We start from the raw sequence: 24,861 nt of genomic DNA, 5'->3' as shown, positions 1-24,861 counted from the left end.
TTGTACACTAATCTCATCTTAATCATCTTCTAATTACTTACTAATCATGTTGATCCTTGCATTTGATCCACCATAACTCATCACATTGCTACAAAATTAACAGGTTTTGAGTCAGTTGCCTAATCGTCTTAAGATTACTAAAATAGTATTTGAGCTTAGGTTAGGTGTTAGTCCTTTTATAACTAAAATGGTATCAAAGCCTAGATTAGGTGTGACTCCTTCGCTTTTGAGGGGTAGATGGAAGGTGGGAGGTGGCAATGGAAATGTTTCAATGGTGCAATAGAAGACAACATAGAAAAAGCGTATGGAGGGACTCTTCATAGAGAAGATTTTTTGAGTTCACACTTGGCTTTTGAGTTGTCTTATATTTTCCATTTGGCTACATTCTATTTATATTGTGCTTTATATGACATTGAACCTAATGCAATCGGTTTGGTAGCTTGAATTCATTTTGGTTTGTCAAGAGTACTTGGTGGCCGTAGGCAACTAGGTCTCCCCGGGCTATGTCTTAAGGGAGTAATGCAACCGCCTAGCAAAGTTAATGACAAAAGCGTTTTTGTGTTCGAGTCCAAAGACTACTTTGGCCTCCCCTAACCCCAACTCGAAGAACAAAAAAATAGTGTTTATCACCATGGATTTGAATAAGTTGTCTCACTCTCTTTAGATTAATAAAATGGTATCTGAGCCTAGGTTAGGTGTTAGTCCTTGGATAACTAAAAGCCTAGGTTTGGTGTTAGTTCTTGGATAACTAAAACTGTATAAAAGCCTAGGTTAGGTGTGACTCTTTCGCTTTTTAGGGGTGGAGGTGCATAACTATTAGGCTTATGGTTGGATTGGTGAGTTTGTCAAATGCTTCCCTTTCTAAGTGTACGTTTTCCATTTTGAGTGCGCACACACACACATGCATGATGGTTTGCGTGGTGTAAATAAATAATACTAAGGTTGACACGTGGTTCTTCTTCTTCTTCTTCTTTTTTCCATGTTGCGTTGATTTTTGTCTTCCTTTTTGGTCGCCAGCTTGTGGATGCTCTGGATGGTTTGTTGCAGAACGATTCTTCCTGGAAGGAGGTTTTGCATGGATACGTTTGTGTTTTTGCATGTGGGGGTCGTCGTGGTGTTCCTTTCTGGAAGCAGCATGTATGGAGACGTGTCTGGTTTTTCTTGTCATCCTGCTGATTTTCGTAGGTTTGCTGTGTCTTTTTCTTTCCTATTTTTCCTCAGGGACGAGAACTCTGCAACATGGATGCCTAAATTCTCGATGTAATTTTCTTGATTTTTTTTTTCAGGCACCGATGGTTTTGGAGTTTCCATTTCTGGTTTTTTGGCATTTTTTCGCCTTCTTCTTGACAAAGACTACCGCTGGAACACGCATGTGTGGATTTGTGGGCGAGGTCTCTTCTCTTTGCTCTGATGTTGTATGTTTTCATTTCTTGTGTAGATGTTTGTTCTCTTCGTTGGCCATGAAATGTAAAGAATTACAGTTGTGCAATTGATCCAGCATGCGCTGTCGGTATATGCTCCTTCTGTTTCTCCTGCACGCCATGCCTTGCTGGTGTTCCACGTTTTGGCCTCACCTATAAATATGATGCTGGTGGCTCCTAAACCATCAGCCCCGCGCGATATATCACCAATTCAGCACCTCCTCGTGTGCAAGCGTCCTTTTTCTGCAACCAAGAAGACCATACAGCCACTACTCTTCCTAGACAAGAGGCAGCAAATTATAATTCACTCCCTGGACGTATAGTGACTCCCAGTTCGTCGGCGGTGAAGAGGCATGCAAGATCTTAATAATATAATATTATTAATTGGGTCCCAAACGCTTTTTTACAATAATTAATTAGTGGACTGGGGCATTTGAAGGTAAACCTTCGTAATTGTAGCGTTAGGTTTCATAAGGTTAACTTTGTTCTGGATCGACTCCCATTGCGTTTACAAAAGCATATAGTGGAAGTTTTGGGTGGCTGAGGCCATTTGGCTTCGTGCGACTGAGAGAGAACAACAATCTACACGTGAGGAAGACGAATCACGAGAGGAAGACGAATCACGATCAGTATTTGAACAACCTAATTAAAAAACATTGCGAGAGAACACCCTTTGAACCTGACGATTCATGCGCAAGAGACGGAGAGTGATAGAGAGGAAGACAAATAGTGATCAATGCGCGAGAGACAGAGAGGGAGCTGAATCGTTAAAAAATTTGCTATTACATTGCTAAGGCTTGAACCTTAGTCTATTTCATTATATCCTCAATCTGGGAGCAGATTTACTAGATACCATCCGACACAAGATGGCAATACTCACTAGAGCTTAAGTAGGTTATATTAAGAGACATTCTTGGTGAATGATTAATGGTGATTCACTTTTTTAATTAACTTTTTTGGCCACTATGATCTTTGCACCCTGTTGAGCCAGCTGAACCAGGCCAAAAATTGGGCATTTCAGCAGTTTCACAAAACTGTAGACAAATCCTGCAATGGGAAGGGAATGGCAGAGCATGGGCAGGGGGTTCTCCTCGTCCATCTCTACCACTCCCCACCATAGTAGCGACACGTTTCAAAAAACGCGTTTCAAAAACGCGTAAAACGTTTTGGAAACGTTTCAAACCTTTCCCAGAAGTTTGAAACGCGTTTCAAGCTTTCCCATCTTGGCATGTGAAAAATCAATACCATATATGATATTTATATGCCAGAATATATGGGATCATTGATAGCGTTGATAAAATGATAATATGTTGAATATATGCATGCTTGTATGATGTATCAGGATTTAGTAATAAGTATGTACTATCATCTATGCATAATGGGCCCATGGCCCATGGGATAGCAAATGCCAAATATGCCAAGGCAGTCATCCATGTTCAAACTTCAAACTCAAAGTTTCAAACTTCAATCCTAGATAAAAACAATGCAAGAAAGAAATGAGCCATGGTGTATGCTGAATATGTACAAACTACAAAGTTCAAATGCCAAACTTTAACTTCAAAGGTTGCAGGCTGTAGGCTGCAGGTTTCAATCATGATTCATGAATCAACAATCATAGATAATACTAAATAGATAAATCACATGACACAGAGTCTCAATGGTAAATGCTCATCATAAGTAAGCTCAAGAGTCAATAGTAAATAGTCAAACACAATCCGTGTCACATGTGACACACAGTACATAGTACAAAATAAAGTAGAAAATAGAATCAGGAGTCAGGACTCAGGAGTCATCCTCCTCAGACGGAGACGACGACTCCTCCTCATGGTCATCTCCATCCTCTGATGTCTCTGACTCTGTGCCGGAAGAAGACTCTGCCTCAGCTCCATAAATCTCAGGTTCTGTAGCCGTAGCACTCGTAGAAGCTCCATCTCTAGATGCATGCACTCGTGTGATACGAGCTGGTGCCATCAACTCCTCGTAAAGCATAGCATAGATGTCACGCTCCTCCTGAGGAATATCCGGTACATCCTTCACCAACTCTATGTCAATCTTGTCGACATGCACTTGGCGCGGCTCGATTGGATTGCCTTGTTGCTCAATTAGACGGAGGTTGCAATGACAATAAACCAACCGTTCTAATTGAGCACTGCTCAATTTGTTCCTCTTCTTTGTGTGGAAGAGAGCCCATGTGCTCCAGTTCCTCTCACAAGGCCCAGAGCTGCAATCTTGTGAGAGGACTCGCAATGCAAGGCGTTTCTGTCATAGAAAGGACATAAAACTTTGTAAGTAGTCATGATAAAGCACTAACCTTCCATTGCATCATGATTCATGGCTATTATTGATGTAACATTTGAATACTAAACACTTGCCAGCAATGGAGTACCAATCCCATATTTCTCCCACCATGAGACTGGCTGTAGATGTGTCTCTCTTAGTAGTGCGGTGGGTACAAACACACGGCTCCCATTGCGATATTCCAAGAGCTCATCCTCCAATTTTCTCAAGAGATTAATATCACCTCCTGTCCACCTCTGGATGTACTGTTGCCACCCTTCTTCCAACTCCTCGTTGTTGAACTGCTCCGCATTACGCCATAGAGGATGCAGTATATGGGCAACCGAATGGATTGGTCTATGAAACCAATTCCATCTACGGTTCCAAACCTCCCTGATGTCCTGGACCCTATTCATAGACCAAGTCACGAATAACGATTCACCAACAACCAAAGCCAAATAAACCCGACAAGTACAAAACTGGAAAGACATGCATATTGCATATTACATACCTCTCTGCTGATAGAACGGTGCACCGATTCAGGGCTTCTCCAATACGGTCCATGAACTCGTAAAGGAGACCAAGAGTGCTGCCCTCCATGTCTGTGATGCGAAGGACACTGTAAAGAGGCTGAGTGGCCTTCACAAGTGCTTTGACATTATCCCACCAACTCTCTCGCATCACAGCACGCACAAATGCCACTGCCTTGGGCTGCTCTCGATCCTCCCATGCCATCCACTCTCGTGACACAACTGTGCGGAGTAGCCCTTGCTGGACTCTCACTAGCCTCTCAATCACAATGAACATGTACGCAAACCTGGTCTTTGAGGGCTTGAGCAACTCTAGATCACTATGGGCACGGTACATGTAGAGGACTTTTAGCCTCTTGGTAACAAACCTCACCATGCTCCGAGCTATAGCAAAGATCTCAGAAATCCAAGGGATTTTAGCAACATCCTCTATCATGAGGTCAAGACTATGTGCTGCACAAGGAGTCCACACTATCTCTGGGAACTCATCCTCTAGCATTCTGCCCATGGACACACAATTAGAGCCATTGTCAGTAATCACCTGCACCACATGCTGAGCACCAATCTCTAACATTGTCTGGCGTATGTGTTGCCATATAAAGGCTCCTGTTACCACCGTCCCTGGAACTGAAGCATCAATGGCACGCATAAACATTACGCCCTTGCAGGAGGACACCAAAATGTTATAAACATTCCTTTTCCGCATATCTGTCCAACCATCACATAATATGGTGCATCCATATTTATGCCATGTTGCCTTCAAAGGCTCCATCTCAAGCTGTACAAGATCTTTCTCATCTCTCAAGTGCTTCTTACGTAAGGAGTCATATTTGGGACCCTCCCACTCATACCCAATGCGGCTAATGGCTCTCATGGTCTTCTTCCATCTTGGAGTGCGCACAATGTGAAATGACAAAGCACACTGAATAAACAACCTTGTCAATTCACGGGTGGCCTCAGCAACTGCTGCTTTCTGAAAACGAGCTTTAATGCTTGCACTCTTCAAAGAAGGCCTAATGGGCAAGGAAGACCTGTGGGCACAAGGAGCAGAGGTAGAACCTACAGCCGTTTGACTCTGCATCTCTTGTTCATCACCCACTCTAGCTCTTTTGGTGACATCTTCCTCCTCTTCCTGCATGTCATCATGGCTGCTTCCAAATCCTTTCATGGCTGCTTCTTGCTCCCTCCTCCATTGTAGAAGAGAGGCTTTGATATCCTGGGGCACTTTATCACAAGCACCAATGCCTTTGCCTTTTAGACCTAAAAAATGAGCCTTTATCCTGTTTGCAGATCCACCTGAGACCTTATCACAATACTTGCACTTCCATTTTTCAGTGCCTGAACCCCCATACTTGCCCATGGGAATGACATGAGTCCACATTGAATCTCTAGCACGAGGCATTTCGGAAGCCTGGAAGGATGTTGCCCAAATTTCAAGTTTTGAAATTGGTGCAAAAATCAAGCAAAAATATGAAAACAGACAAGTACCAACCTTGCTAGCACGGTGCACAGGTCCCGAGGGGGCGGGTGGCGGAGAAATCACACGAACGAAGGCAAGCATGGGGAAGGACAGTCAACTTTCTCCTCTGTACTATGCACGGCGTGTTTTTTTTCTCTCTAGAAAGCGACTGAATCGACTGATATGACCCGTCTTAAATAACATTAAAAAATAAAAAGCCAAGTTTGAAACGCATTTCAAACTCCCAGACGTTTGAAACGTTTCAAACGGGTCTGCTAAAGTTTGAAACGCGTTTCATAGCAACTATGCTCCCCACCCATCGCAGGGAATCTGTAAAAGGGCCCAAGAGTCCAAGCGTTTTCCAAGTACCTGCATTGGGCACAACAATGAAGTGGATGGATCCCATCTCTCCTACAGCTACCTGGAAGCAGCTAAAAGGTGAGTCTTGCTTGAGCAAAACAAAAATTCCTTGAATAAATGGAGTACATTACAAGCACATCTACAGAGCACTGCTTAATGTAAAGTCACTTTACATGAATTTCAGGTTGCAAAACAAGATCTGTATGGAATCTAGTCATACAACCTTCTCAATCAATTCAAAGGAGCACAATTACCCCATAATCACATGCTCTCATGGGTTGCGTGCAGTGACCAGAAAAGCTACCCTTATCATCAAAACAATTGAGAAACCCAAAGAACCTTGAATCAGAGCAGTCAAAGCAAGACCTGTACAGGAATTATGTCATCTATGTTAGATCCTGTGGTATTCATTTCTTACTTGTGAAGTTGAATCCCAAATATTCAAAAATGACAGAGCAGCATCAACCAGTTTAGGTTGACTCTGGTAAAACTCCATCTGTATAACCATCCTTAAGGTTCTGCAGATAACTGCGAAGGTTCTCTTGACTTAGATTTGCATACTTCAAGCACAAAAGCCTCTGAGCAACATGGTACTCTTTGCGAAGTGGAAAGCTTGAAGAGTAGCCCTGATTTATTCTTGCAGCCTCCTGGTATAAAGACCGAAGGTGGTGCGAGACTTCCATAAGCAAACTTACTCTTGAAAGCACCAAGTCCAAAAACATACCCGAATCTATGCCCAGTATACATAACACACTTCCACTTCAACATAGTTAGTGTCAAGCAGGAGTTGAGCCCCTCTTACTTCACAGAATAACACATTGAAACACACCTTCAAAGAGGCTTTGCTTGATCCTTAAGATTTGTTCTCATGAAGGATTACCTTCTCTGTCAGCTTCTCTGTGATTCTTTTAGCTTGCTCAACAACTTCTGAAGGAAACCCAGCAACTTCCGAAAGCAGCAGCCCATAATGTGGAATGTTTGCATGGCCTTCCTTGAGGAAAAACTAGATTTCACACGTTGCCAGCTTTAGGAGGCATAACAAGATCTTAATGAACTAAGTGCCTGAACCCTGTGTTGAAGTTGAGTATTTGAGAAAAAAAAAATACTATTGAGTATTCAACTCTTGTATTTAACCTTGAAATCAAGCCGGTTATTTGTGATTTCGACATGAAAGTGGCAGACTTTCACATTGGGATAAAGACTGGGCAGTTCCACCAGCCTTTGCATGTGGGTTGCAAATATGGTGTAGCTGTACCAAAATCAAAATGATAAGATGTTTCCACACAGGAGGCTACACACAACCACACTGTTAAGAGTAGCTTCAGAAGAAAGCAGCATGTAAGCTGCTTGCACATGGAGGAGGTGAGGGAGCACTGTCTGAAGCCAACCTTAGATAAAACTTGAAAATTTAGATTGCAGAATTGCTACTTACGCCTTGAGAGACAACAAGTACTCACTGCAGCTCCAGGCAATCGCCAACCCATCCACTGATGATGTTGCTCGTCCAAGCTCATCAAGCAAAACTAAGCTTCTGCAAATATTATCAATTAAGACAACAAATGCTTGTTAGGGTCTGCCAAGTTATAAAGAAGGTTTTCAGGAACTTTCTACATGTCTGAATATAAAGCCTCTTACCTTGGTGTTACATTCTGCAGTAGAAAAGCTGTCTCTCTCATCTCCGTCATAAACTACAACCAGAAAAAACTCTTCATGCATTTTGAGGTTGGAAACTTTTCAAGTTTAAATTAGAATAATACTAAATGACACCTTAGAAAACTATGCACATCAACAGATCCTTGTCACGAATTTATAACAAAGGGAGCCTATTATACCCACATTGGCAGGTTTATCAAAGTGTAATGAGGGTATCCTACAAAAGAGTTAGCTAATTAGCAAAAAGCCCATGCATGTACTTGATACTACTTGTACTCATCTGGACTCATCCACTTGTGTCAATCTTCATTTGGTGATTGGGCATGGCAGTTGGCTCCCCACTCTAAGGACCCCATGGCAGCCACTCCACCTTAACAAAAGAGGCCACCCTCAACAGTTATTAATGCATTGTTATGAGCACACAAATATATATCCCAAGGTTCATGGTCACTAGCCACATAGGCGACCATGTCGTGGTGTGCTAGACAAAGCCTAAGGGGACCCATGGGATTTGACCGTTTCTCCCTCTTCTATCTATCACCTTGGATTAACATGGTGTGCGGTTAGGGTGTATAAATGGAGTGCGGGGGTGTGGAGCACTCAAGAAGCTTGTGCCATGCCTCACTATCTATGCTGAGAAAAGTAGGTGAATTGGTAAGTATTTGAACTCTTGAGCGGGGGGGTCTTGAGGTCAAATCCTACTTCGCCTTAGTTGATGGACACTGATGTCCTTCATTGCCTACGCGCGAACCATGGCCTCTCCTTGCTGTCAATGGGTGGAGCTTGGGGAGGAGCAACATCGTCGATTGATTGGCAGGATCTCTACCTAGGAAAACAAAGTTGGTATAATTTCAATTTTGGCTAAAAAGGCCTGCTTCTTATGTTAAGGTGTTGGAAAATCGGTTGTCCGGCACCTTTGCCATCACCTAGCACCATCGCCATTGCTTCACCACCGTTGACCCGCCTTAAAGAGAATGTGAAAGAGTGGACTTTCTTGCAAGAAAACACGCATGCGCGTGCACACACACACACACACACACACACACACGCGCGCGCGAGAGCGCAAAACACAAGAGAGAGGGATGGCTGAATTTTCTTCTCCTACTATTACATACAATGGTCGGTCCATAGTGTGAACCAGCTACATGAGTTGGCACTATAACTATACTGTATCTCTAGTACTCCAGAGTGGCTGTCACACAGCCTTTCATCCACTGGCGGCTTATCAACTATAATCTCACCAACCGTGCCAGTGGCATGACTGTGGATGTTGGGCGGGTCATTAGTGTCTGTAGCACTAGTTAAGTTCGACATCTCAACACTCCTCCTTGAGCTCAACTCCACAAACTGTACTCCAAAGAAACACACCCTATGCCATTAGTATGTGTTACCTTATGATGTCATTGTACTTTCAATTTTGCTACACCCAATATCATTTTGTTACGTGCTCTCTCTCTTACAAGCTAACACGACTCTGTACTTGCTTCTCTGTATGTGTGTGTGTGTGTGTGTGTGTGTGTGTGTGTGTTACGCTGCTCCCCTCTCTATGTCTACCTTGGTAGTCTTCAATACTTCCCGCCCCTTCATATCCAGATTGAGCTTCACATACAGAGGGGATCCTGGGGAGATTATCTCATCCTATGTCTACCTTGGTGTCACTTTCAGTGGCCCACGCTTCACCATGTTTCCCGTAGCACATGCCATAGTGACACGGGGATATACAGCCCTGGGCTTACTTTAGCGGCAGTGCTTCCAAGCACATTTCCAGGAGCCCAGTGTTGCCTAGGGCTCTTCTTGCTTGAGCTCTGCAGACACATGGACACTTCTTGAGAGAGCTTCCGTCCCAACCACCCCGACCCCTCCCTCGCCAGCCAATCATCACCAGTTTCTTCCGGACCCAGGAGGTGGACGACACCCATCTAGTGGATCCTATGGACCCACCTCGAGCTGCTCTGGACCCACTCACCCGAGAGGAGTTACCTCAGACCGGGTCTCTGCATTCTAGCATGCCCCGGCCCACCAGACGTCGACCATGATCCCCTCATCAACTCTAGATCTAGGACATGCTCCACCACCATCGAGCTACCTTTCCACCTGACGTAGCTGAGGGAGACTTCTCGGCCATACTCATTAGCCCCATGCTTGATATTTTGGAGAGTGGTATACCATCTATTGGGGACTACTACTCCTCTCATGTTCCATGTTCCTAGTATTCCATGATGAGTTTCCATGGACAGATTTGTATCACCACAGTAAGATAGCTATGTTTCCATTCCATGATGAGATATGCCATGGACATTATCATATCACTTTGGTCTCATAAGCCCATTGGGTCTTTAGTAGACGCTTAATATATCTTTCTTTCTTTCTACCCAACATTTGGTATCAGAGCTGAGGCTACAGCTATTGGAGTTCAAGGTACCCTTTAAGATATATTAGGCGTCTTTAGTAGACACTTAATACATCTTTCTTTCTTTCTACCCAACATTTGGTATCACAGCTAAGACTGTAGCTATTGGCGTTCAAGGTACCCTTCAACAATTCGTGGACAAACATCAAAACTGTGAACAACTCATTCCGTTGCAGATAGAGCTTCTCTTTGGGAAGCTCCACTAGAAGGACCCAACAGAGCTTTGTTAGGGCCCCACTAAGGGAGCCTAGCTCCATCTAGGAGCTTTCCCTAGTTAGGGCAGCCGCCGCCGTTGCCTCCGCCCACAGCTCCCATTTTTTGCCTACAAGAGAAGACTAGCTTTGTTCTCAATTAGAGAAGCCCAAATCAATTTTTTGATTCGGGCAACTCCACCTCTACCCTAGCCGCGCCCATCAGCCAGCTGAGCCGCCAGCTCCGCCCGCCTTCATCACCAGCGAGGACGGCAAGTGTTACCGTTGTAGAGGCCATTTTTAGAAGTCAAAATTTTTGACTATTTTTGCACGGGTGTATTCCTCGTTGTTTTCCGAGTCTCCCAACCAAAGAAATCCACAATGGGAGCCCATTTAGGTCATCAAAACCCTTCTACAAATTTCCAGCTTTTCCAAAAACAGAGCTGAATCGAGCCCTAGGTTGAATCCGGAATTCCTCGTGCTCTCTTTTTGTACAATCGGCATCGAGATTCGACATCATACGACATTCTAACTCATCAGAAGACAGAGCAAACTTCACGACTCACTGGCCAGTTGGCAGGCGTCCCTGCTCAATAAGTGACACGTCAAGCAGGCAAACACAAAAATACAAGTCATGCGAAAACAGTTTCAAACATGCAAAACATGAGTGCATGTGCAAATAGTATCATGGACACATCTCCCGTTCATGGAACAAGTACAAAATATCTGTCGGCACAAAAATGGCACGACGTAAAATATAAACCTAGTCTTCCTATGGAGTGACAGTCCCATAGGTAAGACAGTTCCAAGCGCGAGCCTCCCTATGGAGTGACAGTCCCATAGGTAAGACACGGAACGAATACTGGTTCTTCCATGGCGTGACAATCCCATGGGTCGAACACAGTCCAGGTCATACATGGGTGGCACAAGTCTGGCTCCCGTCCATGTCAGCAAAATACTGGCCTCTTCACATGAGACACCGGCCTGGCCTCAAGTGAACGAGACGCAAAAATTGGAGATGGACCAAATGGTCGGCCAATTGGTGACATCCCCCCGGGCTTCTAAAGAGTTGTCCTCAACTGAAAAGCCTCAAGATATGCCTGCAACAACTGTGGGTAATCAACAAAATAGTCCTCATTTACCCACTTGGCATCAATAGTAGGCAAATAATTTTTAAACTTCACAAGGTATCTCCTGGAAAGCTTCCCCACAAGTAGCTTTCGCTCCTTGTGAAAAACAATTTGTTCTGGCTGGAGGATCTCCTCAAGCTCATCAATCTCTGGCGGATCTTCTGTGAGACAGGCTCATCAGGATCTGGCCCCACATATTTCCGAAATAGACTCACATGAAAAGCATTGTGAATCTTCCAATGACTAGGTAAAGCAAGCCTGTAGGACATGTCACCAGCCTTGACATTTCCCAGTCTGAAAGGGGTCTGGTGGACTCCAGGATGTTTAAATATTTGGAAAGTACAAGCTTTGGGAATGGGGGATTATCCTAGAATACAAAGGACCACACTCCTAAAATTTAGGAGAGTTGCTATTTTTGGCCCGACTCCGATGGAAATTCTGTTCGCGTCATTACATCTGGAATTGAGCAGATACCAAGAGTTGGCAAAGTGCCTATGACAGAATGTCTACCAGTTGGGATATTTTTAGAGAGAAAGTTTATGGAAGGACACATCTCTTAGATTGGGACATGTGGCAAGGAGGTGGACCAAAGTGAGACAAGTGGCCTGACACTTGTTAGAAAGTGGATCAAAGTGAGACAAGTGGCCTCACACTTGTCACTTTAGCTATTGTGTGGCTCTCCACTTGTCATTGTAGCCTTCTCTTGCCATTTTAGCTCATGGGAGGCCCAAATCTATAAATTGGAGCCCTCTCTCTTCATTAATGGAGGCTCTCTTGCTGCACACTAGCCTCTACCACTGTTGAAGGTTTCTCTAATGATGGCTACTCTCTTTCTCTCTCTCTTGAAGGCTGCCCATGAAGAATACCGGCTGTTGGGGACTGTTTTGGAGGCTTCCATCGCGAAGAAATACTGAAGGCAAGGGTATTCAATCATTTATTATGATTTCTAGCCATTGTATGTGTTGTACCAGCATTTGTACTTACTGTACCTGCTGTACCAGCCACCGTACCGGCTATACCAGCCACTATACTTGCTGTACCAGCTTCTGTACTTGCTGTACCGGCTGTACCAACCACCGTACCGGCTGTACCAGCCATTGTACTTGCTGTACCAACCATTGTACCTGCTGTACCGGCTGAATGGAGAGTTGTACTTGCTGTACTAGCTCTATTGCATGAAGACCCGTGGTTTTTGGGAAAGAATCAGTACCCACACGGAGGTATATGGATTACATTGATGGCTCGGCATTTCTACAGCCTATGTTCCGGCTTGGTAGCCTTGTGTTGGGCTGTGTTATGGCTTTTGTATAGGGATAATCCGGCATCTCCCGTGGGGAGAGTAAGGCCCTCAAAGCTTGTACATGATATTATTCTCCTTGGGTAATAAAATACTCCAAGGGGGGGGTCGGCCCATTCCGGCCTCTATGCGGTGTCACACGTGCAAGCTCCATTTTCAGCATTTGTGGATGTTTTGTCCAGCTTTATGTTTTATGCAAAGTGATGATGGATATGTGTTAAGGCTGTGGCCATGTTTAAATGTTTTAATATGCATTGATGGTATCAACAAGTGTGTCAAAGGCCCTAGTCCCCCGGGCACCCCCGCCGCGAGTTTCATTGGTATCAGAGCATAGGCTTTCTTGGAAGCGAAGGCTTCCTTCTATCAATAAGGAAGAGAAAAGATCTCAAGTGGGGACCACACTTACCATCATTGCTGTTAAGCATGGCCAGCCGCTTCATAGCTTATGAAGCAAGAGCATGAGCAGTAGACAGCTTGTTGATCTAAGGATTTATGAATTCACAAAATTTATCTTGGAAGTATGGAGTTGGCCTTATGTGCACACGTTTAGCACTCTTTCCATATGGATATTGTGGATTATATTATCAAGCTTAGAGGCAAGCTATATGGAGATATATATCAGGATATCTTATGGATATGGTGACGAGATATTTCTTTTGGCTTCATGACCAACCTGACAAAGAAAAGCTAAGTATACTTTGAGTTTGCAAAGTTAGTGCTTTTGCTATGAAGTGTTTTTGATGTTCACTAACCCTTGTATAGCTATGCAAGGAGAAAGGTGTTGTTGTTTGCCTTGAGATGGTTTCAGGGAAACATTGTTTATGGCTCCCTTTAATGGGATGAATTCTTTTCATTGCTCCCTTTATTGGGATGGATTATATCCATGGAGATTTCTTTCTTGGACGAGATTTATATACATATTGGGCTTCACAAGCAATTTCTATGGACGAATCTGTCCGAGTTTATAGAGAAGAAATCTTTGGATATCTCATGGATATGATGCTTTTATGGATAAAGTCCACCTCTACTCCAAGGTGTGTGGTTAACACAGAGTATGTGGTAAGAGTTATGGTATACAAGGATTATGGTATACAGGTCTATGGATTCTTGGACTTTTTTTCTAGGGATTTGGATCCATCCTCAGGTTTATGGATTATTCCTTTTGGCTCCCTTTATTTGGACTTATGAAACTCATGATTCACATACCCTTTGTGGTGTTCTCTTGTCCTACGTGCTCTCTTGAAGATCGTTTCTACCATGTGAGGGTGGAACAATAGAGAGCAGATGGAAGGAAACATGGGCACTTCAAAGGGTAGTGACAAGCACAACATACCCTGTGTAGTGTTCTCTTGTCCTACGTGCCCTCTTGAAGATTGTTTCTACCATGTGAGGGTGGAACAATAGAGAGCAGATGGAAGGGAACATGGGCACTTCAAAGGGTAGTGACAAGCACAACATACCCTGTGTAGTGTTCTCTTGTCCTACGTGCTCTCTTGAAGATTGTTTCTACCATGTGTGGGTGGAACAATAGAGAGTAGATGGAAGGGAACATGGGCACTTGAGAGGGTAGTGTGAGTTGGTGGCCGAAATGCCTACAAACTATTGGTGGCCGAAATGCCTATAAACTATGTGTAGCAGAAATGCTTATGGAACACCAGGTTATCTATGCCTGCGGAGTGATTGTTTTATCTTGTTACTTGAGCCCACCTCTCATCCAAGGTGTGTGGTTTGAGTACCAACACGGAGTGCAAGTGGTAAAGTGGACATGACGGGACTTATGTCTATGCCAAGGGTCATGTGGACCGATGTCTTGTTGGCAGGAGACTTATTTTGTCTCGCCTATTTACTTGGGACATGGATTATGATATCTGGACTTATGGGACTGTTTTGTCTCGCCCATTTACTTGGGACATGGATTATGATATCTGGACTTATGGGACTGTTTTGTCTCGCCCATTTACTTGGGACATGATTATGATATCTGGACTTATGGGACTGTTTTTGTCTCGCCCATTTATCTTGGAACATGATTTTGATATTGGTATTATGGAGACTTATTAAGTCTCGCCCATTTCTTTGGGACATGGATTCTTCAGTTATATTGGATTTTTTGAGACTGTCTCGTCTCGCCCAATCGATGGGACATGATTATATCTTGAATATATGGCTTGAAGCTTAAAGTTGCGGACAACTTTTAAGAAGTTGGGGAGGATGTCACCAGCCTTGACATTTCCCAGTCTGAAAGGGGTCTAGTGGACTCCAGGATGTTTAAATATTTGGAAAGTACAAGCTTTGGGAATGGGAGATTATCCTAGAATACAAAGGACCACACTCCTAAAATTTAGGAGAGTTGCTATTTTTGGCCCGACTCCGATGGAAATTCTGTTCGCGTCATTACATCTGGAATTGAGCAGATACCAAGAGTTGGCAAAGTGCCTATGACAGAATGTCTACCAGTTGGGATATTTTTAGAGAGAAAGTTTATGGAAGGACCCATCTCTTAGATTGGGACATGTGGCAAGGAGGTGGACCAAAGTGAGACAAGTGGCCTGACACTTGTTAGAAAGTGGATCAAAGTGAGACAAGTGGCCTCACACTTGTCACTTTAGCTATTGTGTGGCTCTCCACTTGTCATTGTAGCCTTCTCTTGCCATTTTAGCTCATGGGAGGCCCAAATCTATAAATTGGAGCCCTCTCTCTTCATTAATGGAGGCTCTCTTGTTGCACACTAGCCTCTACCACCGTTGAAGGTTTCTCTAATGATGGCTACTCTCTTTCTCTCTCTCTTGAAGGCTGCCCATGAAGAATACCGACTGTTGGGGACTGTTTTGGAGGCTTCCATCGCGAAGAAATACTGAAGGCAAGGGTATTCAATCATTTATTATGATTTCTAGCCATTGTATGTGTTGTACCAGCATTTGTACTTGCTGTACCTGCTTTACCAGCCACCGTACCGGCTGTACCAACCACTGTACTTGCTGTACCAGCTTCTGTACTTGCTGTACCGGCTGTACCAGCCACCGTACCGGCTGCACCAGCCACCGTACCTGCTGTACCAGCCATTGTACTTGCTGTACCAGCCATTGTACCTGCTGTACCGACTGAATGGAGAGTTGTACTTGCTGTACTAGCTCTATTGCATGAAGACCCGTGGTTTTTGGGGAAGAATCAGTACCCACACGGAGGTATATGGATTACATTGATGGCTCGGCATTTCTACAGCCTATGTTCCGGCTTGGTAGCCTTGTGTTGGGCTGTGTTATGGCTTTTGTATAGGGATAATCCGGCATCTCCCGTGGGGAGAGTAAGGCCCTCAAAGCTTGTACATGATATTATTCTCCTTGGGTAATAAAATACTCCAAGGGGGGGGTCGGCCCATTCCGGCCTCTATGCGGTGTCACACGTGCAAGCTCCATTTTCAGCATTTGTGGATGTTTTGTCCAGCTTTATGTTTTATGCAAAGTGATGATGGATATGTGTTAAGGCTGTGGCCATGTTTAAATGTTTTAATATGCATTGATGGTATCAACAAGTGTGTCAAAGGCCCTAGTCCCCCGGGCACCCCCGCCGCGAGTTTCAGGATACTTCATTGATCTTCTGAATCACCTTGAAGGGTCCATAATAGCGAGGAGAAAGCTTAGGATATGATCCTTCTCGTCCTGGCCTCTTCTGAAGCCTGGCTTTCTCAAATTTTAGCAAAACCCAATCACCTTCTTTGACTTCCATGTCCCTTCTATGCTTGTCAGCAGCCATTTTATGCTTATCCTGAGATCTTGCAATGGCTGTCCGCACCTGACCAAAGGCTACATCCAAGTCACAAACATATTCATCAGCTGCAAAAATCTCATCCTTTGTACGAAGGATGGGTGGCAATACCACTCTGCCATAAATAATCTCAAACGGAGCCTTTCCTGTGGAAGCATGGATCGTATTGTTGTAGGCAAACTCAACAAGTGGAAGATACTTCTCCCATGCAGTCTTTTGATCTACCACGTAACATTTCAACAAATCCAACACGGCTGAATTTGCAGCTTCACTTTGGCCATCCGTTTGGGGATGATAAGTTGATGAAACTCACATACATTCTATCCCTCTCGATTTTCCCACTAACACTCTCACCCCCAAGATGAGATGCCGTCAAATAAAGCCCTCCAAAAGAGGCTTGTAGTCCTGGGATCTCTATCCCCAACAATGGATTTAGGCATACCATGATGCTTAAAAATATTAGCAAGAAAAAGCTTTACCATATGATCAGCTTTAATGGTTTTCTTGATGGGCAAGAAATGAGCTTGCTTGCTAAACCTGTCCACAATGGTCCAAATAGCATCATTCCCATGCTGGGATCTAGGCAAGTCCAAATACTTTCCCAAGGTTGCGAGGGAATAGGCAATGGCTGAAGCAAACTTGGAGGTTTTTGCCTATCAAATTTCACCTTTTGGCAAGTAATACATGCACGTACATAAGCCTCAATGTCTTTACGCATGCTTGGCCAAAAGAAATATCTCTGAATCATGCGAGTAGTAGGCATGATACCTCTATGACCAGCATAAGGTGGAGCATGACATTCGTCCATAACCTTTGGACGCAAATCCTTCACCACACATAGACAATTATCCTTCATAAGATAACCCTCGTTGATAACAAAAGAGGCATGTGAATGACCAGCCATCAAATCAGTCCATATATGGCAAAAATCAGCATCCAAATGATACAATTCTCGCATAGCAGATAAGTCACCATGAGAGGCCACTGAGACTGCAGCTACATAAGGCCTCCTGGATAGTGCATCGGCCACTACATTTTTCTTTCCTGGAGTATGCACAATCTGAAAATGAAACATGGAAAGAAAGTTTGCCATTCTCATCTGCTTCTCTGAAAGCTTTGTCTGAGATAGAAAGCATCTCAAGCTTTGATGATCTGTCTTGACTACAAATTCAGCCCCAAGAAGATAATGTTTCCATATCTTTAAGGCGTGAATTACAGCCAAGAGCTCTTTCTCATAGATATCCATATGAAGCTCAGCATCATGCAAACGACGACTCTCGTATGCAACTGCATGCCCTTCTTGATTTAGAACAGCTCCTATACAATCACCACAAGCATCACATTCAACTACGAATGACTTGTGCAAGTCAGAAACAATCAAAACTGGACCACATATGATAGCATGCTTGAGCTGCAAGAAAGCATCCTGTTCCTTTGAAGTCCATTTGAAAGCAGTTTTCTTCTTTGTGAGATCATGTAGAGGAGTGGCTATCATAGCAAAATGCCTTATGAAACGCATGTAATACGAACACAATCCCAGAAAACTACGTACTTGATGTACGTTTTGCAATTCGGGCCAATTCCGAATGGTCTCTATCTTTGCAGGATCCATTGTAACTCCATCCTTGGATACAATGTGTCCCAAATAATGAATCTCTGAAAGGAAAAACTCACTTTTCTTGGCATTAATGAAAAGTTTATGCCGCCGCAACTCTTCGAACACTGTGACCAAATGAGTTCTGTGTTCTTGCTCATTCTTGGAGAAAACCAAGATATCATCAAAGAATACTCCTGTAAATTTGCGATGGGGTCGGAATATCCTATCCATCATACGATTAAAAGTAGCAGGAGCATTGGTGAGACCAAAAGGCATTACCAAAAATTCATAGAATCCGAAGGCTATCCTGAATGCAGTTTTATGGACATCTTGTGGCACCACTCGTATCTCGTGATAACCACTCTTCAAATCAAGTCGGCTAAAGCAAGCCGAACCATCAAGCTTATCCAAGATGTCATCAATACGCGGAATTGGGAATCTGTTCTTGATGGTAAGCTTGTTTAAAGCTCTATAGTACACACACATACGGAATGATCTGTCCTTCTTTTGAACAAGCAGCACAGGAGAGCAGTAAGGTGAGGAACTGGACTAAACCAAACCTTTCTCTAAAAGCTCGTTTACCTGCTTCATGATCTCTTCTTGTTGTGCAGCACTCACTCGGTATGCGGGTTTGTTGGGTGGAGAACTACCTGGCACAAGATCTATGCGGTGATCTTCGGGCCTTTGGGGAGGTAATTCACCTGAGTCAGCAAAACAGTCGTTGAATGCATGAACAAAATTCAGCCTATCATTAGACATAGCATCCACATTTTGATGATTTGGCACAAGGCTATCACGCACAAAAACCAAGTACGCAGAAAGACTCTTTTTGATTGCTTTATTAATTTGGATATGTGATACAAGTGGGATGGAATCCCCTTCTTTGTCAGCATCAATAAAATGCATGCGGCCTTTATGCATAAAAGAAATCATATTAGACTTGTAGTCTTTGCGGGGCTCAAGCCTATGGTGCCACGGCTTGCCCAACAATACATCACATCCATTTAGTGGATATGGATGCGCAACTTCCCTATCAATGGGGTAACCTGCACCTCTTTACCAATAAATGCAGCTTCGGCTTTAATCTGAGGTCCCATGTTCTCAACCTCAATACCCAATGCAGCTGCCGTTTGCATAGAGATGAAGTTATCGGTTGCACAGTCATCAAACATGAATAAGGCGGGCTGATCCTTGATTTGCCCCCAAGCTTTGCAAACCATTCGCTCTTTTGCATCATGACTTGTATTTCCTTGCACATCAGGAACTGCATGTACATTAGCCTTGGTCTGCTTGTCCTCGTGCTTAGGTTTGCGGTCAGGGCACTGTCGAAACATGTGCTCTTTGCTACCACAAGAAAAGCATTTTCCATCCTTGGCATATTGCTCTCTTTGCTCCGGGGTTAAGCCGAATTTGTTCTTCCTTGGGCCCTGATCTTTAGATGTGTTATTTTCAGCTTTACCACCCTTGTAGGTCTCCCGGAAGTTCTTTTTAGGTGGCTGTCCACTCTTTTGCAGATTTGGGACAGCCTTGTCTTTCTCCTTTGAACCTCCTTGATCCTGTTTAATCTTAAGCACCAATTGCTCCGTAGCAAGAGCAGAAGTTGTGAGTTGTTGCAAAGTATGTTTCGGGTGCAATTCAATGCCCGAACGATATGCTGGTTGTAGTCCAGAGCGAAACTTCCTCTTTCTTTCATCCTCAGTGATTTGCATAAAGGGAGTTACTTCCAGCAACACTTTCCAGAACTTGTTAACATACTGTTGCACGCTTTCATTATCTCTTTGCTCCAACCTGTCCCACTTTTGAGTGAGAGTTTGCTCCACATTTGGTGGCAAAAACTGAGCATAGAATCGGTCCTTAAATTCCTTCCAAGTGCAAATGGGATCCTTGGTGATCTTTTCAGTGATCCACCAATGAGCAGCGGTTCCTTTCAAAAACATGCTAGCATGGCATACTTTAGACTTTTCAGTAAAGTCCTCATCGCTAAAAGCAATGTCGAACTGTGCCACAAATACTAACACTTTAGAAGCATCATGTTCTCCATGAAAGACATCAAACTTGACAGATTTGTCACCTGCTTTAAATTCCTTGAGCTTCCTGGCATGAGGCTCATGGTCCTCTCTTTTTCTTTTCCCCTTATTCAATGGGGCAGCCCTATCTGCATGGGCTCCATGGGCCATCATAGAAGTTTCATGAGGCACGGTGGCATGTGCTCCACAAACTTGAAACTCAGATGCATGTGACTTTTCTGCATATAGCAATGTCTCTCCATGAGACAACTCAAAAGGCAAAATTTTCCTAGCAGACCTGTCACCCCTACCATGGGATACATGTCTTGAATGCATGTGACTTTTATGCTCTCCATGAGCACTAGCATACATATATCTGTCAGGCTTTGTGCCTTGTGGAGAAGATGCATGTTGAGAGGTGACTGTCACCTCTTCCTTTTGCATAAAAGACTTCAGCCTTTGAGATGCGAGATCTTCATGCTTCAAACGAGGTGGATTTCTGAATTTCAGCTCTCCGTCGTCCCCCTCTTTGATATCACCTTTGCGGAGGAGGTAGGCAAGTGCCAACTCCCTTGGCTTCTTGCCCACTTCCCGTGCCATGGATTCAAAAGTTACATCTACCATTGCATCAGCTTTCCTAGCTTCAATGGCACTATGCACATGGGGATCTTCATGCAGAAATTTTAACTCTTGCTCTTGTGCCTGCAAAAGTTTTCTCATATGTTCCATTTCAGCCCTCATTGCATCAGGCTCTTGTTCAAGCATGACTGTCTTTCCTGGAGACAGTTGACCCTTTGATTCACTATCATTTACCCTTTCAAGGGGCTTGTGCCTTCCTCGCAGAGCATCAGACCCACGAGAGGCACTAGATGGACCCCTCGAATTTGGCACTTCCAAAGGGTTGCCTTGGCTGTCCATTTGTGTTAAGTGTGCTAGAAGCGGGGTGTCCAATACACAGGTTTGTTTCCCCACTAGGAAGAGGGAAACAACCGTACTCTGATACCAATGAAACCGATCCCGTCAAGTGGGAAAGACTCCGTTGGACACCCACACGCGTAATAGCACAACTTTAAAACCACAATTTGAAATGGACAACTTAATACAACTTGAAATTGAAATGAAATGAAATGGATAGATGGACACCAGCACTGGGGCCGGAACGGGCCGACCCCCCCCTCAATATATGATATATTTATTGGGAGTATTTAACGAATACAATGCTCCATGGGTTCCAAGAACCAGATGATGTCCATGTACATATGAATACAGTACCAAACAAATAGGCTCGAAGTCAAAATTCGATGTAGATGTTCGAAGCAGAACGACCACTGAGTGGTCCAGTCTCTACGGTCCTGTGCTTTCACTTGACTCCGCGGAGAGCGCTCAACTGGTGTTCCAGGACCACGCACAAACAGGCGCTCCCGTACTAACGCCTGGCTCTCCCGATCTCAGCACCTTTGGACCGAGGTTCTCCAATAGCTTGGACTACCCGGCACCGAACGGGTGTTGCCGTGGAGAGAGTCCCTTCTCAGATTTATCACAAAATACTTTACTTAAATCTGAAAATTCACTTACTTGTAGGTTGCAGATTGTAGACCAATACCCGAGGTATTCGTGTGTGTAGCTACTTGAGTGGAATACCAAGATGTAGCCACTTGAAGAAAGAAAACACCGCCTATGGAAAGGAGGTACAACCACCTGGCCGCCAAGCAAGTGCAACCACCTTGAAGACGGTACAGCCACCTGTATGGAGAAGAGAAAAGGTGTAGTAGCCGCCTTTGGATAGATTGAACAGTCCACTGTATATGGAGAAGTAGCCGCCAGTTTGCAGAGTTTGGCCGCCGGCCGCCTAGCTGTAAGAGCACCACCGCTGGAGATGAGCATACAGCCGCCTGCTGTGGTGGGCAGCGCAGCCTATTTGGCTGCCCGCATACACACACAGGCGCCTGCTATGGTGGGCAGCGCAGCCTGTTTTGGCTGCCTGTCTGGAGGCGCACAGCCACAGCCGCCTGGCTGCTGAAAGGAGAGGAGGTAACGTGGAGGAGCAGCCGACTCAGAACAGAAGCGTAGCCTGATTGTAGGAGTCGCATGCAGCCTGCGCTTGCTTGTAGTGCAGAGAGTACAGTCGCCTGCAGCGATGGAGGAGATAGCCCCACTTGAGAGCATGCGCCGGCTGTATGCAGTAGCACAGCCGCCTTTGAAATGGCTCAGCCGTCAGCAAGCGATGGAGCGCAGCAAAATGGAGAGTGATGGAGGCGCACCAAATCGTATGTTTCAAGGGTGGTCGCCGGCTGTTGATCTCCACGAAGGGTGATGGCTCCTTTTTAATAAAAATTAGAGTGGAGTTTAAACTATGGTGTTGGCTGGCTCCCCATGCTTGCATGTGGGTGGCCAGTGTGGGTAGGTGACCATGCACCCACCCCCACACACACACTTAAGTGGGGCTCCCCACCTTGGCCCCTAAGTGGGTGCCCACTTTTAAGTGAGTGTGAACATAAAACCTTATAAACCAAAGGGTTAGAAATATAAAATATTAAACCAACATGGGCAATACACTTACCACCTGTTCACATGCACCAAAACTCGTCAGAAGACGGAGCAAACTTCACGACTCACTGGCAGGCGTCCCTGCTCAGTAAGTGACACGTCAAGCATGCAAACACAAAAATACAAGTCATGCGAAAACAGTTTCAAACATGCAAAACATGAGTGCATGTGCAAATAGTATCATGGACATATCTCCTGTTCATGGAACAAGTACAAAATAGTGCATGAGTGCATGTGCAAATAGTATCATGGACATATCTCCTGTTCATGGAACAAGTACAAAATATCTGTCAGCACAAAAATGGCACGACGTAAAATATAAAACCTGGTCTTCCTATGGAGTGACAGTCCCATAGGTAAGACACAGTTCCAGGCGCGAGCCTCCCTACGGAGTGACAGTCCAATAGGTAAGACACGGCACGAATACTGGTTCTTCCATGGCGTGACAATCCCATGGGTCGAACACAGTCCAGGTCATACACGGGTGGCACCAGTCTGGCTCCCGTCCATGTCAACAAAATACTGGCCTCTTCACATGAGACACCGGCCTGGCCTCAAGTGAACGAGACGCAAAAACTGGAGATGGACCAAATGGTCAGCCAATTGGTGACATCAGCTTGCTCCTAGAGCATCTACTGGAGAAGTTGCAATTGCTTCAGTGATACAAGCATAGGCACAGGCACAGGCATAGGCACCTCCTACAGGTCAAAGACAATGGAACTCTAAAGATGCACAAGCACATACCCTCATTTCTCTCTCCATGAAGAGGGGTATCATACCACACATCCGTTCATGTGCCACTACTAAGTTAGCACGGTATGCCCTTGTAGCACTATTTCAGGTGCACAATGAGGCTCGTGTGGCCTACTTGAAAAAGCAATTGGACTTTTTGCATATGAATGAGGGTGACTCTATGGATGAGCAAGGGTGACAGTGAGAAGCCCAAGAAGAAGGGTAAATGTAATTACTTTTAGAAGCCAGGGCACTACATAAATGAATGCAGGAACAAGCTTGCAAAAGAGAAGGAGAAGAAAGACTTTGCCATCTCTATGGCCGATGCATCAGCACCAAGTGCTGACAAAAAGAATTCAACTAGCGATGCTCAAGATGAATGGGCATTCCAAGTACAATGCAGCTATAATCCCTCTTTACATGATGTATGCATGGCAACTACAGATGCTGATGTATGGTACTTTGATAGTGGTGCTAGCAAGCACATCACATCATGACGTCATCTCTTCTATTCCTTGGAGAATGCTCCAAAGGTGTAACCGCTCCTTACAGGAGGCCTACAAATCAGAAGAGAAAATACACATTTTCAGATCACTTAACTAATTCCAACAATGGACATTATTAACAACATTAAAACTGTAAATGACCAAGAACACCTAACACCAACATTGGGGACAAAAAGAACCCCGGCCCCCACCTCAATACATTTGTATTTCTTGGAGTATTTATATGTACAAGTGTCACGGGACAATAGGCCATATTTCTCCTCACATGGAGTGAATACAACTCAAACAATTGGGTACTTGTCGATGAAGTCTCGACAGTCGAAGAAATCCCAAGTCACAGGCACACTCCCACCTTCACTGGGTACACACCTGCCTTTCACTGGTGACTGGTCTTCCGGGACTGTGCACCAACAGGCACACCCGTACTAGCACAGGCAAAGGGGTACACCACGGAGGGAACATTGCCTGGTTCTCCCAGATAAGCTTTGCTCCTGGACTCCCTAGTGTTTCTAGCCTTCACTGGCTCTCAGAATTCTAAGGACGCGGTTAGCACTACCACTCAGGTAAAAACAAACCAAACTAGGAAAGTTTCCTGAGTATGGTTAGCATAAACATGCTTTGTTCCTGCTCTGCACAAAACTTAAAGAAATCTTTGAACTTAATTTAGAAAATTTTAGTTTTACACAAATAAGAAATACAAGACACCTGGTATAGCTTTGTAGCAGGAGTCAATGGAGATGCATTCCTTTTACCATGCAGTCAGGTCCACCCGGTACAGCCATGGGTGCAGCAGGTACAACACGGACAACAATAGGTACAATCCACGAGGTACAGTAGGTACAGGTTTGGTACAATAAGTACAGGTTCTGCAGGCAAGTACAGTAGGTACTGTTTAAGTACAACAGTTGGGTGCAGTTTGCAGACAGGTACAACAAAGATACAACAGGCGGGTGCAGTCTGCATGTAGATACAGCACAGGT

At 44.5% G+C, this 24,861-nt stretch overlaps 3 protein-coding genes across 11 annotated transcripts in view; 1 reads left to right on the top strand and 2 right to left on the bottom strand.

The window, feature by feature from the left end:
* Positions 1-977: 977 nt before the first annotated feature.
* LOC147627972 (uncharacterized) lies at positions 978-1,902 on the top strand. The gene is made up of 3 exons (XM_086814935.1): positions 978-1,137; positions 1,287-1,391; positions 1,499-1,902. Exons 2-3 carry the CDS (start codon positions 1,293-1,295, stop codon positions 1,742-1,744), a joined length of 345 nt encoding a protein of 114 aa, XP_086671061.1. The 5' UTR covers positions 978-1,137; positions 1,287-1,292; the 3' UTR covers positions 1,745-1,902.
* Positions 1,903-3,079: 1,177 nt separating this feature from the next.
* LOC147627971 (uncharacterized) lies at positions 3,080-5,840 on the bottom strand. 2 transcript variants are annotated; one of them, XM_086814934.1, is made up of 4 exons: positions 5,721-5,840; positions 4,210-5,639; positions 3,794-4,106; positions 3,080-3,680 (listed from the first exon to the last, which is right to left on the bottom strand). In XM_086814934.1, the coding sequence occupies exons 1-4, from the start codon at positions 5,787-5,789 to the stop codon at positions 3,204-3,206; spliced, it is 2,289 nt and encodes a 762-aa protein (XP_086671060.1). In that variant the 5' UTR covers positions 5,790-5,840; the 3' UTR covers positions 3,080-3,203. The 2 variants fall into 2 exon arrangements, with proteins under 2 accessions (XP_086671060.1, XP_086671059.1); XM_086814933.1 differs by having other exon boundaries at positions 4,210-5,824.
* A 169-nt stretch (positions 5,841-6,009) lies between these two features.
* The window catches only part of MSH4 (MUTS-like protein 4), a 48,568-nt gene continuing 29,716 nt past the window's right edge, over positions 6,010-24,861 (bottom strand). For 4 of the 8 annotated variants that reach the window (XM_086814927.1, XM_086814926.1, XM_086814929.1 and 1 more), the window contains 5 exons: positions 7,683-7,735; positions 7,480-7,578; positions 7,182-7,296; positions 6,928-7,050; positions 6,137-6,694 (listed from right to left, as the gene is read on the bottom strand). In XM_086814927.1, the coding sequence (XP_086671053.1) occupies positions 6,518-6,694; positions 6,928-7,050; positions 7,182-7,296; positions 7,480-7,578; positions 7,683-7,735 (567 nt within the window). In that variant the 3' untranslated portion in view covers positions 6,137-6,517. Of the gene's footprint in view, positions 6,109-6,136; positions 6,695-6,907; positions 7,297-7,479; positions 7,579-7,682; positions 7,736-24,861 lie in introns of those variants that run through there. The other 4 variants (XR_015268355.1, XR_015268356.1, XM_086814930.1 and 1 more) reach the window with 4 other exon arrangements.

The sequence above is a fragment of the Cibotium barometz genome, chromosome 20 (assembly GCF_041138505.1).
Source record: "Cibotium barometz isolate CiBa-2024 chromosome 20, ASM4113850v1, whole genome shotgun sequence".
Lineage (NCBI taxonomy): Eukaryota > Viridiplantae > Streptophyta > Polypodiopsida > Cyatheales > Cibotiaceae > Cibotium > Cibotium barometz.
This window is presented reverse-complemented; position numbering and strand designations above follow the sequence as displayed.

What these genes read in the sequence shown, in the direction of transcription:
- LOC147627972 (XM_086814935.1), top strand. Translation starts at nt 1,293, where the DNA reads ATGGTTTTGGAGTTTCCATTTCTGGTTTTTTGGCATTTTTTCGCCTTC. An exon ending in TGTGTGGATTTGTGGGCGAG is followed by an intron (nt 1,392 to 1,498) that starts GTCTCTTCTCTT and finishes CAATTGATCCAG; the next exon opens with CATGCGCTGTCGGTATATGC.
- LOC147627971 (XM_086814933.1), bottom strand. Translation starts at nt 5,789, where the DNA reads ATGCTTGCCTTCGTTCGTGTGATTTCTCCGCCACCCGCCCCCTCGGGA. An exon ending in ACCGTTCTATCAGCAGAGAG is followed by an intron (nt 4,107 to 4,209) that starts GTATGTAATATG and finishes GTCTATGAATAG; the next exon opens with GGTCCAGGACATCAGGGAGG. An exon ending in GGATTGGTACTCCATTGCTG is followed by an intron (nt 3,681 to 3,793) that starts GCAAGTGTTTAG and finishes TTTCTATGACAG; the next exon opens with AAACGCCTTGCATTGCGAGT.